Source organism: Eulemur rufifrons, chromosome 4 (genome assembly GCF_041146395.1).
Source record: "Eulemur rufifrons isolate Redbay chromosome 4, OSU_ERuf_1, whole genome shotgun sequence".
Lineage (NCBI taxonomy): Eukaryota > Metazoa > Chordata > Mammalia > Primates > Lemuridae > Eulemur > Eulemur rufifrons.
In genome coordinates, this window is record NC_090986.1 from 23,598,846 (window position 1) to 23,615,071 (window position 16,226).

A 16,226-nucleotide genomic window follows, 5' to 3' on the forward strand; every position below is an offset into this window, starting at 1 on the left:
TTTGTGTCAAAGACAGATCACTCAGTGAAGAAAAAAAGGCAAGATGCTTATCACTCGCTGAACTCTGGAATCCCCAGCTTCACTTTCCATCCCATTTGTGTTTACCTTCATAATTTCATGCTTTGGGCCTAAAATAGGAGTCACAGCACCACTGGTTCATTGAATCTCAGAGCTCGGAGGGACTTCAGAGGCCACCTAGTTCTATTCTTCCTTTTACAAATGAGGAAAATGAGATTCGTTATGTTTAAATAAGACTTACATAATTCAGATGGATGTGATTTGATCTGAGTTTAAAGAGTGAAATCTTAGCAAGATGATAGCTTGTTCTTTCACAGTCATTAACTAGCTCTACATTTCCTATTATTGGATGCTAAAAGAATTCCCAAGTTCTTTTGTAGGTGTGTTGCTCTTTGAAACTTGTTGAAAATACATAAAGATATCATGTCCAAAATTTACGTTTAATATTAATTATTTTTTGTGGGCTTTCATGTGCAAGCAGATCTTTATCAAGAGCTGCTGCAGGAATTTTCTTCTTTATCATTTAGGCATAATCCAGCAGCAATTATTACATCTGATTAACTGCAAAACACAGAATCTGGGATTCTTGGAGCTACTGTCAGGTACTCCTTTAATTATATTTGTTTGGATTAAATTGAAGTTAAACTTCACTTAAACTTGTAATCAAACAAGTTGAAACTTCAGTTCACCTTGTCATTTCCTTTACCAATCATACCCTGTTTTAAAGTGATATATTTTAGCTTCTGACTGTTTCGGGGTTCCTACCTCTGACTCCTTACACCCATATCCGAACCTACACATACAGATGCAGTCTCTCTAAGTTTTTTCTTCTAAATGGAACGGAAGAACCACCAGGCTAGAAAAATATATATTACACACAATTGATATACCTCTTTTAATGTATAATCTAAGTTTAAATTTATTTAATTTTAATTATCATATTATAAAGGAATTAACCCTAAAGTATTTATCTTGGCTTCCTTTCCTTTCTTAGAAAAAATCTCTAAGTGTCCAAAATGCTCAACTTACTATATAGTGTTGGTAAAAATTTCATTGTAACATATACTACTATATTATACTTCAAACTTGTTTTCTTATAAAGGGACTCTGTAACAAAAATTGAGTCAAATATCACGTGAACACAGTTCAAGGAGGCAGGACTTAGATTTACAAGAAAACATTATCCAGCTTCCCTATGAAGAATGAGCAAGTGAGCCCAGGAGCTTTGAACCTAATCATGGAAAGATGCAAACTGTCTTTCTCCCTTCTCCCATCCCACCGTTAAAAAAAGAACCTTCCCAGTTAAAGAACTTATCCTTGCTATTCTTTATTCTATTTGTTTGGAAGCTGAGTTGGCTGTCCTCAGAGGGTGGGTGGCACTTTAGCCATGGGAGTGAGAGTTTCTATCTGCCTCTGTGCTGCCCACTGGGCCTCTCCTCCCTCCCTCCTTGGCTCTCCCCTGCTTTGTCACGGTGTGGAGAGGGCACAGTCAGAACTGTCACAGGGTTTAATCTTCCTTCCTGCACTCCAGTGCACTCTCGCCTCTCTCTGTAGTGATGAAACCTGTAGCCCTAGAATCGTGGATTCACTTGAATGTGGAGGCAGGGACCCAGCCCTCCCAGCCTGCAGAATACACTTTGACATCTGCCAGTTATACCCTGACACAATTTCCCCCAATTTCTCCTATTAGCTTTGACCTTCCCTCCAGCCTACTCCTATACCCCTTGTCATCTTTTATTAGCACAGTTGATTTTATTTAAAAAAAAAAAAAAAAAAGAAAGAAACGAAACCAAAATTGTTCTTCTGTGAAGGGAGGCCATGCACAATAGAGTCTTTTTCTAGGCGAGGTGAGAGCTTATGCTCACTCCGCCCTTACACCTGTGTCCTTGTGAGCAGGAGCACACGTTTGCAAGTTGGTAGGCTAGAGCCAGGGGTACAGTCAGCTGTGACCACAGAGTAGGAAATAGCCAACTGGCTGTCACTAAGAAATCTTACATCCATGGTCTTACTGGCACATGCATGAAACCAACAGAGTTCAACACTCCTAATCAGTCGTATCCAGCCTTTGTGAGCCCAGTGGCACATGACTCTTCTTCCACGATGGTTTGGCTCTCAGGCCAGTATCTGAACAGATTGTAAAGTGGGAACCAAGTGAGTTTGGCAGAACCTAAGACCATGGTCAAATGTTAATAAGAGTTATTCAGACCTCAAATTTGACACTTAGGCAAAAGGGGGAACTTTCTAAGAGGAGATTGATTTTCTCCACACAGATGACAAGGTCTGAATGAACCGAATTAAAACAGAGCCAGTTTTGAAGCACCCAGGGGTGCGTGTCTACAATTTCTCTGTGGCAATTCACAAACCACTGGATAGGTAATGCTGTACTAAAAGGAATTTAAGCCTGTCAGGTTAATTACACAATATTAGGTACGAAAACAAACAGTGCAACACAAAACATAGCTACATCATTATTGGCAGTAAATGTTAACTCTAAATAAGTGCAACCTGTCCATAAATGCTTGCTATAAACTAATTAAAAAAATAAAATTTGATGGATAAACATGAAAAAAAAATTCTCACTGAGAATTTTTTTTTTAAATATCAGCACTCATTTAGAGTTTGGGATTCGTGAAAGAAAGCTTTAAAAGGAGCAAACCTGATTGGCTGTGGCTGTTGCTGCGAAGGGGACACTTGTTGCAGGAGTTGTTGCTGCAGAGACAGTGGCGGACGTAGCGCTGTGCATCATGGGTACTTTCAGGAGGGGACCATGGGAGCAATGAACAGGAGGGTGTAGCATTATGGTAATAGAAGTGGCGTTTGGCATGGTGAATATCAGAGCAGCAAGCCATCATGGGTTAAACCAGCAGATGGCATGCAATCACAATGCAAAGCAAGGAAGCATGGGAGAGAAATAAAAAAGGGAAAATAGCTTATTACAAGTACAATTAAAGGAAGTTTTAAAACATAATCAGTGATTCCCAGAAAGGCCAAAGCAGATTACTTTGGTTGATGTATTTATAAATATTTTATTTCTAACAATAGATCCATTCCCAATTCAGAGTATATAGTGTAGGCAATAATGGCTGTTTCTAAAAATGGGAAAGGTAATGTCCAATGAAGTAAGAAAATATGATATTCACTTGTAATCATAAATTCTAAAATATCAAAGGCTCTACATGTAGGCTTAATTTGGGATAGGATGTTCTTTGGAATTAATTGTGGTTAAATCGAATTTTTTTTCCAATTTGGGATTGCTTATATAAAATGGAACTGTGGAGTTTTTGGATCTATAAATGATGGAGCAAAAATCATGGCCTTGATGCAAATTCTAACACCATTACTCTGATATAGCCAGACAAATTTTGCCAATGTTTATTTTTCTTGACTCTAAGTGGAATGAATCCATATGTCCTAAAGACAGACTTTTGTATCAAGGCATTAAAATGTGTGAGGATAGCTGCATACTATTAAAATTTAACAGTGGAGGGAATGCTGAAGTACAAAAAAATCATCACAAATAAATCAACACTTAAAATTTCGAAAGATAATCAAGTAAGGCAACTCAGACACTTGGTTTCAAAATACATCCATTTATAATTTTAAAAAAATAAATACTTCTGGGAAACTCTGATAACTCTAACACACAGCAAAGAGGAGATAAAGGCACACCACTATGAAACTTTAAAACATTGATGAAATTAGCCTGCCTCTCTGACAAAGTAAGCTCTTTTTCCCTTGTGCTATACCATATAAACTATAAAGAGAAACAAAACACAAATCATTAAAAAGCAGACTCATACTTGTGGTTTTATGTTTTTGTTTGTGATTGTTCTAGTACAAGAGGTCACATTAAAACCATCACTTTCTTAAATATACAAGTACATTTAAATATACAAGTAACCTATATGTTAACTCTAAAGCCAAATAAGCCTTCAGATATGCTATTTCCTAAAGCATTTCTACCATTTCTGAAATAAATTTCAAGCAAGTGAAGGTATCGTACATCATATAAAAGACAAATAAAAAAGGTTGAAACCTACCAATACTGGTAGCGGGTGTCATGCACAAAACTGACCCTGATGTCATGCAATGGTGGGTGGAAAAAGTGAATAAAGGGAAAGAAACAGGTTAGCGGTTTAGAGTTAACATTCAAAGTGAGATTGAAGCACAACCAGAAATAAGTAGGGTTAGTTAACACAGTCTTTTAGGGCCATTCACATTGTCAGTACAGACACAAATATATCTGACTTATTTTAAGCCAATATTATTCCAAGCTCACTCCTTAGACTACTGTTCACACTTTCTATTCATATACATCAACATGATTCTAATAAGAATAACATGTGATAATGCCGTGGTGTCCTTCCTCTAAGATGTCAAAATATTTTACAGACATTATCAGGTTAATCCTCCAAGGTAGGAAGTGGGTATTTTACAGATGAAAAATCTGAGGCATAGTAACTCCTCCAAGGTCATGCATAGTGAGAGTCAAGGGTAAGACTAGAAATAAAACTCTACTCCTAAATCCAGGTCAGGTTTTATATTCACAAGATTATGCTGAATTTATTGCATTAAAAGTTTACTTGTTTGACTGTAAAACTTTTATGTCAGCAACAATATGAAAATAAGAACAGTAAAAAAGATTTCATATTCTCCAAATTGAAATCTTACAGGGCAGGGTAAGTGAATTTTAGATCACTGCTTGAAAGCCCAATAATGTAGGAAGACTGAGATACTTGGATGCAATAACCTGGATGTGTACATGTATGTGATCTACTTTCTGCTATGAGATTCATTGTAATAACGGAGTAGTACCTAGCAATAAAGTCTAAACATTATAGAGGCAAAATAGTGCAGAACTGGGGCTGAGTTAAGACCAGGGCTATGGATTTTTGTCATGGTTGCTACAAGGTGACCCCTGGAGGGAGACCTTTCGCAAAACTCCTAGGAAATCTCAAGTAGGTGCCTAAGTGGGCAGGTAGGAGGTAGGGAGGACGGATTTCAGACCTTCCTTAGAAATAGTTGCCTTATGTGTGGTGGTTTTATTAATGTGTATGAATCAGAAAATTCTGACCATGAATGTTAATGTCTTTTGTGGAGAACTGACAAAGAATTGTTTTGAAAGCTTTGAGGAATTATGGGCTACTGGTTCAGTACCATGAAAAGCAAGGTAATACATGGATTTAGACCACTGATGACTGGGCGTCAAGTAAGTTGCCAGAGAAGGAGTTTTTAATGAACATAAGTGTATCTACTTAGAGTTTCAGAATTCCTTCTCAGATATTAGCTGTTCACACCACAAGAATACTTTTTGTCCTACCTACATTTTGATCAGGCTAATATTACCTATTCAGGAAAGGGGGCTATTTTACTGGGCTACTACTGGATTCTTCAACAAATATGTGCCAATATATCCAACTTAAAACTCTCTCTCTCTCTCACATACCCCCTCAAAATCCCTTTCATGACACCATGACACCATATCTTTCTCCAGCCCTATTTCTCTAATCTCTACACATAAACTTTTACTTCCTTGTCCCCATTTATTCCTCCATCCTCTCCAATTTGGTTTTCATTTTTACCTCTTCACTCAAACTGCAAATGTCAGTAACCAAAGAACTCCATATTGCTGCAATCAGTAGGCATCTTCACTTAACTGTTCCTGCTTCTCAGTAGCATTTTGCACTCGCCCACTTCCTACATGATAAACCACTCTCTTCCCTTAGATTTTTGATCTCTCTCACACACATACTCTCTCTCACACACACACGCACACACACTTCTCTTTTTCTTTCTGGCAACTCCCGTTTATTTATCTTGCTCATTCTCTTCCTTCCCTGAACTCTACATCTCTGCATTCTAGAGTTTTTCAGGACTCAGCTATGGGTACTTTTCATCTACTCTATACTTTTTCCTGGTATATCATTCAATTCATGGATTTAAATTCCGTGAGCTCATGGCTTCTACATTTATGCATTCTGCCCAGACCTCTTCTGAGCTCCAGGTCCTTTCATCTAACTGCTTACCTGGCCTCTCTATTTGAATGTCTCACAAGTGTCTCAAATTTAACGTGTCCAAACTTTGATCTTTTTCACAAAATCTGTTTCTCTATCTCAGGAAATATCTAGTGGACGTCACTGTCTATGTAGAGATCTAGTCTGAACTGAAAGTTCTGCCTGATACCACTTCCCCTGGTGCAATTTCCTAGTCCAACTTACCAATAAGCCAAAGCAATCCTGCTTCTAAAATGCAGCCTGCATTTGTCTGTTTGTCCATCACTACCACCACTTCTCAAGTCCCGGTCACCACATCTCTAGGCTGGGCTATTTGTGATAACATTGTAACTGGTCTTCCGGCTTCCATTTTTCTTCCTTCCTTAGACCATTCTCCACTCTGCCGGCAGAGTAAACCTTTCCAAATGCAGGCTGGCCACTCCTCTGCTGGAAAGGATTTGGTGTCTTCTCCTTGCTTTGAGGATAAAGGTGCCCTGTGGTTCAGACTCTGACTACACCCCAGACTGTCCTACACTTCTCTTCCCTGGTACCACGATCCCTTTCATTTCTCTGAACTGCACACATCACACTTTTGCCCTATTTTTGAGCTACCTATAAGCTGTCCCCTTGGCCTAGAGTAATCTTTACCCCCCTCTTTCAGGTCTCAAGGTTCATGCCACTTCTTTAGAAATTGTTCAGTTGTTCTTTACCCACTTCCCCATGCCAGCAAGTCAGTTTTCTATTTTTAGTCTCATTGAACCCTTTACTTTTTCATTCACAGTACAGGTTGAGCACTCCAAATCCAAAAACCCCAAATCCAAAATGCTCTAAAATCTGAAATTTTTTGAGTGCCAACATGACCCTCAAAGGAAATGCTCATTGGAGTATTTCAAATTTCAGATTTTCAGATTTGGGATGCTCAACTGGTAATGAAATGAAAATATTCCAAAATCAAAAAAAAAAAAAAAATCTAAAACACTTCCAGTCCCAAGTATTTTGGATAAGGGATACTCAACCTGTACTCATGAAAAATTTAACTATATATTTACATGGATATTTGCTGAACATCCATCTTTCCTCCTCCCCTGTAAATGCTGGGAGGCAGAGTTCCTGTCTGACTAGGTCTATGGAGGGATGTAGAAGGTGGTCAATGTGTTGCATGAATATTCCTAGCCATTAGTAAGAAGCGTGTTGGGAACAGTTTGTTCGTAAAATTTATTAAAGTACCAAGTTTGTGAATGATTTTATTTTAAAATTAACCGTGGCTGGATTCAAAGTTACCCCTATAAAAATCCCCTCTTATTTTCTTGCATTCCAATGTGGAGGATCTTTCTTGTAGGGTTTTCCTGTGTCATGTATGTGAATGTCATTGAGATTGCAAACAATCAACAGCTCCCACGGCCACACTGGGCTAGGATTAGTCATGTCACTTTGGCTTCAGTCCTGGATGTGGCTGAAATGCTCAACCAAATTAATTCAATGAGACTCTCTCTCGTATGCAGCTGAATAATGATGTGAATATTGGAAACACATAACCGTGTGTTTGGCTGTGTGTGGCTTTCTTAATCAATGCCAGATTCTGGTCTCAATATCTTCTTTGCAAACTGCATCTCTGCCTTTTCACCCCACTGCTCACTGCCACTCTTCCCACAGACCCTGTAAGGACTCTACACTCTAGCTACAATGTACCACTTCCTGTTCTTCAAATACATTCTTCCCACCCCCTGTCTGGGATACTCTTCCCCATTGGTAAAATCTTGCTTCTCTTTCAAAGTCCTAAGCCAATTCTCCTACTTTGGAAAGTCTTCTTTTTCCATATATACTTTGGAACCACAACCCACTGCACGTGCTGAAGGCAGAAGCATTGTCTTCCTCTCCTTCACTCGCCAGTAGCATTGCTCAGACCTGCAGCTAGTCCTTCAAGCTTTGCATGATATTTGGTTTTTAACCTAGTTTTGAACTCTTTTATGTTCTTATTACTGGCTCTGGAACCCAGAGCATACTATGTGTTCAAGAAACGTTTGCTAAATTGAATGGAATAAATAAATTTTGTTATAGTTATGCAGACATAGTTTCCACTACAAATACTGATAAATCGTTCACCAAGTTGTATAATAACCTTATGTAACATTTATGGTTTCTCGTCATTAGGCAATATTTGGGCTAGCACCTTCCCCAGTTCTAGTTATTCTGTGATTCCTTTACAATGAAATAAATCATGGAAGCATTCTGGGGGTCGCCTTTGTTCTGACCAGCTGAAGCATTTCACAAAAGCACTAATTCTATGAAAAAGGCTTTCTCAAATGTTTTCTGTTTCTGTTGCACAAATATTTCAGGTCTCGTATCTGTGAGCCAGAATTATCTGGATAATTCCATTAATTACATATTCCACTTTGCACTGTAGACACAGCCTCAGTTTTTCCATCTGCAAAATGCAAATAACTATGCCTGACACTAAAAGAATTGCAACATCTTGAAGAATAATGAGATAATGTCTATAAGAACACTTACAGTAACTCAGAATAAACCTGTCAGAGAAATGCCAAGAATTATTATGCTGCTATTTTTGAAAGTATGTGAGGTTTTGCCATGTTCCTAACATAGCAAAGAAAAAGTATAACTACTTGGTTAAAATCATCTCTATGAAAAAATTGAAAAAAAAAAAAGAAAAAAAAAGAGAAAAATCTCACCCACTGCAAATGTGCTAGGGCATCAACTAGGGTGATAATTATCTTAGCATGGGTTTGGGGAAGACTCCCATATTTTGCATAAAATTTTATATTAATATCTTTGCAGCCTGGAGGCAGAATTCCTAAATTTCAATTCACACTGTGTCAATGGGAGAATCTGAGTAGCCTATTACTATGAATGACCTTTCGATAAAGGGCAACATCCAGGAGAACATACCATGCTTTTCATTTCATGTATACGACAGTTGTTTGTGTAAAACATCTATAGAAAAATAAAAATTTGTTCATTTAAAAATAATGGGCTCGATATCTATCAAGTTACAAAAATTATATTTGAGCATCATCACTTGATTTGCAAAGGTTTAAGAACAAGGATGATTAACAATGAATGATTATTATCATTATCATTTTAGTAACAAGGTTGAAAATGTGGTTTATAAGAAACAAAGTCTGAAGTAAAAAAACTTGAGCTAAAATAAACACTAAAATTATGGATTTGAGTGGGAGAAAAATTATGCTAATTTCCTTTTAATAAAATTATTTTCTTGCCTCACTTAAGAGAAACGTGAAAATTTCTTAGAATTTAAAATACCATTTCCTAACATGAGATCCACATGTTTGTCCACTAGGATATTTATATCATGTAACAGATGGAAACACTTCCAATTCACTGAATTAAGTGGGCTAGGACCCACTTTTCTGCTACCAAAGCCCCCTGCATTAAGGGTTGCCGCACACACTTAAGCTGTTCCTAAGGAATCCACCAGAGGGCGGAAGCACACAACCACAGCAGCCAAGACAGCACATTGGTCCTTCATATAATACATTTCATCAACAAAAATCAGGTCGTTGCATAAAGGCTGTTATTCATTCTTGCTTTGGAAATATTTAAATGGTTTCAAGGTGAAATATTTTACAGTGAAGATTCTCTCAGTATTTTAATGAGTCATCCATTATTGGATTGTAGTGTTAAATATGTGTTAGGGTTTCAGAGTCTTTTGCCAGACTTAGCTTCAGGGTTTCATAGGTAATCCCAGGAGATAGGAACGGTATTATCATCCATTCTTCAGAAAAAGACTTGTCCTTTTCTGTTTTCCCCCTCAGTATATTCTTCCTTAATTTTTTTTTCCTCTTAAAATATCTAGTGGTCAAGAGGTCTATAATGAGACACTTGTAGAAACCACACAGGACCTCCAGCTAAGTTTACCTTCTAGTGATTACTGCACAAATGTTATTTCAAGTAGATTACATCTACAAATACTGCTATGCTACAACAGCACTGAAATGTCACTAGTTATGGTTGTAATAGGGCAAGAATGAAGCCCTAATAAGTACTGAATTAGAGATTCCCTCTACAGGTCAATGAGTTTGTTTAAGATAGGTTTAAAATTAAAATAAGAAAACTAAACACTGAAAATCATTTTGTTTATGCAATTTATATTTTTACTATTATAAATATTGTTCCCAGGTTACTAATTCATTTCAAAATGTAGAATTTATACAAAGACTATCACAGAAATATTTATTTGACTCCCTCAGATACTAACTCCTGATATGCTATGGGACTTAAAGAAATGGATAATAAACTGGAAAAGTCCAAACATATGCATTAGGAGCCACCGTCTCTTTTTGTTAAAATTGTTATTCATCTATATTTCCCTTCAACTCACTATCATGGGATGAAGGATTTGACTTCGACATGAAAAACTTATTGGATGGTCTTCCTACCATAGGCTACATCAGACTAAAAGTTGAAAACCACAGTCAATTTATGGTGACTGTGTTTGTTTGTGTATGTTGTGTGTGTGTGTGTCTGTGGTCGGGGATGTAGGCAAAAAGTGCAGAGGGCTAACATACATTATACTTTTTCTTCACTTTTATCTGACTTTTTTGCCACTTTAAAAAAAATCCACTTTCATCTCATTTTTTTAGTAGAACTCCGTGGAATCAATAGATAGAGAAGGGATGGGTGGTGTAACTTTATGTCAGTTGAATTGGTCACAGGGATCTTTTTGTTACTAGTTGTGCCACCTTGGAAAGTAAGTCACTTCTCCTTTAGGGGGCCTCAGTTTTCTCATCTGTAAAACAATCGACTGGATGAGGAGATCACTAAGAATCCTTTAAACTCCAAGATTCTACGATTAATACAATTGATCTCTTAGTGGAATAATAGAGTTAATGCACCATAGCGCCTAATATTATCAGGCATTGGCTTAGAAACCGAGGGTGAGAGCTCTATATATTTGTGAACTTGGTGAAAGTTGAGAAGGATGGAGAAAGAGAGAGAATGGATATAAAAATATGAGTAGAGGATTGCTTTAATTTGAATAGCCTTGTTTTATTTTTAGTGCTCTGCATAGAAATAGAAAAAAATGGTTAGTATTTACTGGAATTGCTATTTTTGGATCATTCAGCGTTAACTACAAATTTCAATTGTCACACATAAAAGTCTTATTTACATAAACAATTTTACAGGGCTTGTGTAAATACAAGAAACCAAAAGCCCTAACTGCTCTCTGCTTCTCATGGTTTAAATCTGTCACTTAACTCTATCAGATATTTGGCTTTAGAATCCTAACACCCTTGAGCTGTCATTCCAAGCAAGGGAAATATGTCTAGATAGCTAGGACAACGATGAATTTCAAGCTGTATCGTACCTTTAAAAGCAAACTAGATGCCACCAAACAGCTTAAAGAAATGAGAAGAAAGCACATGACCGGAAGGGCACGAGGGCACAGGACGTGGGACAGTAAGGGCACTTACCTGTCGGGATGAACGCGGCGTGTTGCTGCAACTGTGCGCTGGTGAGAGCCTGCTGGTAATGCAAGACGCTGGGGTTAAAGACCGCACTGGTCCCGTTGCTTTTTTCAAGTGCTTGTCTCTTTGGTAAAGGATGAAGTGCACCAGGGGGAAAGGCCTAGAAATGAAGAATTCGATAAGATATGTCTAACTTAAAGCAAACACACCTTCCATGTTCACAGAGATCATCAATTGCAACATTCTTTTTTAAAAAAATGACAGCTAAGGAGATGCCTCTGCCATGCACCTTAATTTAAACAGCGGCAATGTCGAATGAGTGAGAATTTGTTATTGAGAGCGAAAGCATGATTTCTGTAACCCAAAACAGTAGCATCTCAACTAAGGAAAAGAAAAACTATCAAGCAACAACAACAAAAAAAATGGCTTCAGCTTTTAAAATGAGTTAAACTATTCTAAGGGGGGAAAGAAGCATTTGTGTTATTAATAATATCTATTCTTTTCTTTAACTAAATGGCAATTTTTTTGAATTTTAAAGGTTAATAAGAATTATAATGAACATTTTCTGAGCCAAGTAATTTATATTTGCTTCACTCTTTTGGAAAACGTATTAAAATTTGTTAGGATTAATTTATTTCACAGATTACGTATGAAAATGAGATGGCTAAACACCTTATTGAATTTTTTTCCATAAATTAATAATAATGATTGTTTGCAACCAGTATTTTACAAGTAATACAAATCTCGGATGGTTCTCTGAAAAGCTACATGCAAAGCGAAAGGTGAAAGGTCAAAGTACCAGGTCTACAGTTGCTTCGAGAGGTCGCTTCATTGCTTTGGCAGTCGACTGAGTCTTTTAATAACAGGCAGCGAGCACATGATGGCAGTGGGCCAATGGGATTCAAGCGAATTAACATACAGGTAAACAGCAAGCAGAGGTGCATCATGGGAACGGCATTGCATTGTGGATAGGTGAGAAGGAAAAAAATATTCTGAATGCAATATACAACGTACAAAACACTAGGCATGCACAACAACAAAAATGTTCTCTAAAGAAATGAATATTACACCTTAAATTAGTATTGAAGCAAAAATGCATCTACTATACCTTAGTTAAAAGCATATAAGAGAGTAAAATATAGATGTTTGAAATTCAGGAAAGTTAAAACAGCAGCTTGCATACACACCATAAGCATCTTTTATATTGCTTCAGAAAAAAATGCAAAACTTTTAAGGGCCATTGAAGAACTTCTGATAAGTTAGTTTTCAAATATAAAACAATGAATGCATCAAGTCAGTATAAGGTCCAAGTTGAAAATTTTCATAAAAATAACCTTGAATTCAGATCTAGCCTAACAAAATGAAGTGGCAAACTGAGACAAAAAATTCAGGCAAAAAAATATTCAAACACAAGATTATTTAGGCAAAACTGTTTGGGTTTGGATCTTTATTTTTTGTCTGAATCATGTGGATAATTGTCTCAATTCTTTTCTTCACTCTGCTAGTGTGGGTCTTGCAATGTGGACTAAGGTTCCAAATTTAATGTCTTGAATTTAAATAGTGAGTTTCCAGAATTTCCCACTTTTATTCCATCGTCTTGTTTCTAATGACTAACTTATCATCCATTCTGTTTTCTACTACATTTGAAATTATAATTGAATTTATCTCAAAAAACTTACCTGATTACACTAAGAAAATACCCTTTAAAAAGATATTTAGTGTCCTCAGGTACCAAAATAATTTCTATTTAGTAATTCTATTTGTACTTTCAGCTACGATCAGTGACCAATCCCATTAATGAGAAATGGAACTCTTGGCTAGAACAAGTACAACAGCTAAAAATAGCAAAGAACTGCTCAAAAGATTAGAAGAAAAATAATATCTTTAACTTATAACCAATACTTTTGGGAAGATAGTTTCACTTAAACAGCTGAAATAATAACAAATATGGATCGATTTAGACCACAATAAGAAATTTTCCTATTCTTTGTTAATTACATAAAAAAGCTAAAACTAAAAATTCTAAGATGGAATTCTGTGAAAATAAAAAAATTCAAAAGAATAGCTCCAATGCAAATAAAAAATGAAATACCTCTTTTCTATGCTTAGCACAATAGGTAAATCCCTAAGGTTCGTCTAATAAATGCAAATATTATATTCTAAAGTTCTGAGATAGAAGTTTCTCATTTGAAATAAAATGGGATAGTACTAAAGCCTTAAAATGGGAGAAAATTAATGACATTTTCCCTGCCAAATATTGGATGTTCATTCCCATTTGATGATTCAGGATAAAAAGTATGACGATGACAGGAGATAGGTAGAGAGCTATAGAGGGGAAAAAGAGAGGCCAGAAATAAAGTGGAAAGGACTATAGGTAGAGAAAAGATTTACAAAGACCAATGGGGAAAAAAAATGTTTGGGAAGGCAGTTTTGATATAGGCCATCAAATAATATAAAATCAGTGTTTGAAAGTAGAATTGTGAACATTAAAATGAGCTCAACAATAAGAAAGCTTCTTTGTACTGGACTTTCTTTGCTCACTTGTAAGTTTGACATCATGTAACTTCCATGATGCCATTTTTGTTTAAAATCTTTCATCTCCGCACAATTTTACACTCTATAATGATGCAGGGTTTTGTGGTTTTGTTTTGTTTTGTTTTGTGTATAGCTGAAATTAATCTGCATTAGCTAAAGAAGGCTGCATAGCCTATTATCCCATTAACTGGATGGTTAAACTCAAAATCATTTTGGCCTCAATTTTTTCCTTTAGTCTCTAACATTTATAGAATGAATCTACCAGTGGGTTGATCTTTTCCCACATACTGACTAGAGGAGTAATGATGTCTCCGAAGGCCAGTATTTATGAACAAAATTTTGACTTAACAAAGCATCATTTAATGAAGTCCCCAAGTAGAATAAGAAATATTAAATATTTCTCTTTAGGATTGTCACCTGAAAGGTTAATTTTCTCCCCTTTCCTGTCTTAGTTTGATGAAACTTAAATTCCATAGAATTTAGAATAAAATCTAGGAATGAAAAAAGCTTGAGAACTCTAAAATGAACAGGACAGTGACAACATATCTCTTTCTACCACTCCTTAGTGTGGGTTTTCTTTATTAGATGCAAAGATCTTCTTTTCAAGTAAACACTGAGGTCTTGGAGGGTAGAGCATACACATTAACATCTTGTACACACTGTGAAACACAGGTGCGCAGTGAATTTTTAAAAATCCATGTGGATGAATAATCATGTTATAATACATCTTTTTAGTATACAGATGCTCTGTTTTAGATGATATTGTTTGTTGGAATCTATGTTTACCTATGCTGAAAGATCTTCAGGCTTAGAACAGACCTTACAGATCACTGAGCCCAGTGCGCCCCAGGAATCTCCTTAGGCACCAAGGTGGAGGAGAAGGTTCTTTTTATTAATAATTGCACTCCCACTATTTGCCAGACCCTAGGAATCCATTCTTGCTGGCCTCAGCAACATTTCTGATCCTCTGCCCCTCTGGGACCCTCCAGCTTCGTGTAAATGGCTGATGAGTGGGAGTAGACCTCATGTGCAGCCAAGTTTTTCTTTTTCTGGATTGAGGAACAATCCAACTGCATGCAGGTCAAGGCAATCAGACCAAGGCATTATATGCAAAGACCCAATCTGAGCGGGTGGTGAAATGCTCACAACAGTAATCAGAGCTGCCACTCTCATGTAAAATAAAAGGATGTAGACAAGTAGGAGGGAATTGAAAGTTCTTGTACAGATTTTCTTGAACAATCTGAAACTTATCTAGCTGGGGGCAGCTTGTCCTGTTCCCTTTTGCAAAATTGTCCTCTCCTGTGTCTCCCCATTTTGGTATCTGTGAAAAAAAAGACTGCTTGTATGAAGATCAGACACCCTTTGTATTTAAAACTACCAAAGAGAAGTTCTGTCTGGCTTATTCTCTCACATTTTACAAATTCTGGTAAGCGTGATGCTTGTGCTTTAAGAGATATTTAAAAGAATAATGCTCTAATGGGAAACAAATGTCTCTTTTTCTGAAGTTGAAGCTTTAAATTCTTTTTAAGGGTCTAATTAATTAAAGTAAGGGGAAACTCCCCAGATAATATTAATAATAAAAATTGTTCTAGGGAAATGCTTCGGGTTCAGACGTGGAAGCCAGGTGAACGGAATGGCAATATCTTTGAATTGCAATCATCACTCTCATTTATCCTTTTAAATAAGGAAACAAAAGAATAGTTTTTCTTCAGATTCTGAAGAGTAACCTTGCTACTAGAGTAAGAATACTTTGACTTCATCCAACTGCACCTCAGCTGGTTCCAACTGCGCCTCTCACTTCAACTAAATAGACAATGACAGATTCAGTAATTTTCCTGTCATTGTCAGAAAGAACCTGGCTCTTGTTCTGAAACTACATGCCTTTGGGTTGTCTTTGAAGAGGCTGCAAGATCCTCTGACTTATCAGAACTCTGAATTTGGGCACCGTGTAGCAATCCAAGAAACTACGGTAACTAACTCTACTGGCATCCGCTACAATAGTCTTTATGCGTCTTGACGAATGTGATGTGAAAATGTGTAAAAGGGAACAGGGAAGATAATAGCGTTGACTTAAAGATATGTGGCTGAAGAATGACCTGTCTATGCAAATGGCCATTTCTTCTCTTATCCCCATCAGCCCAGGTCATCTACCACGTTGTTCCCTCGATGATTAAAGTATATATCGATTGCAGTTGTTAGAATTGGTACTTCTAGGAAACAGGCAGATAAAATT

The 16,226-nt window shown here is 36.8% G+C and overlaps 1 protein-coding gene across 23 annotated transcripts in view; it reads right to left on the reverse strand.

Annotated features, from left to right (window-relative positions):
* MBNL2 (muscleblind like splicing regulator 2) overlaps positions 1 to 16,226 on the reverse strand; it is a 156,835-nt gene that overhangs the window by 22,597 nt on the left and 118,012 nt on the right. For 8 of the 23 annotated variants that reach the window (XM_069467642.1, XM_069467641.1, XM_069467640.1 and 5 more), the window contains one exon: positions 11,465 to 11,618. The exons of 1 other annotated variant lie outside the window; for it this stretch is intronic. In XM_069467642.1, coding sequence (XP_069323743.1) covers positions 11,465 to 11,618 — 154 coding nt within the window. Of the gene's footprint in view, positions 1 to 2,674; positions 2,770 to 4,058; positions 4,095 to 11,464; positions 11,619 to 12,257; positions 12,312 to 16,226 lie in introns of all 23 variants that reach the window. 14 more of the 23 variants (XM_069467653.1, XM_069467639.1, XM_069467652.1 and 11 more) reach the window with 10 other exon arrangements.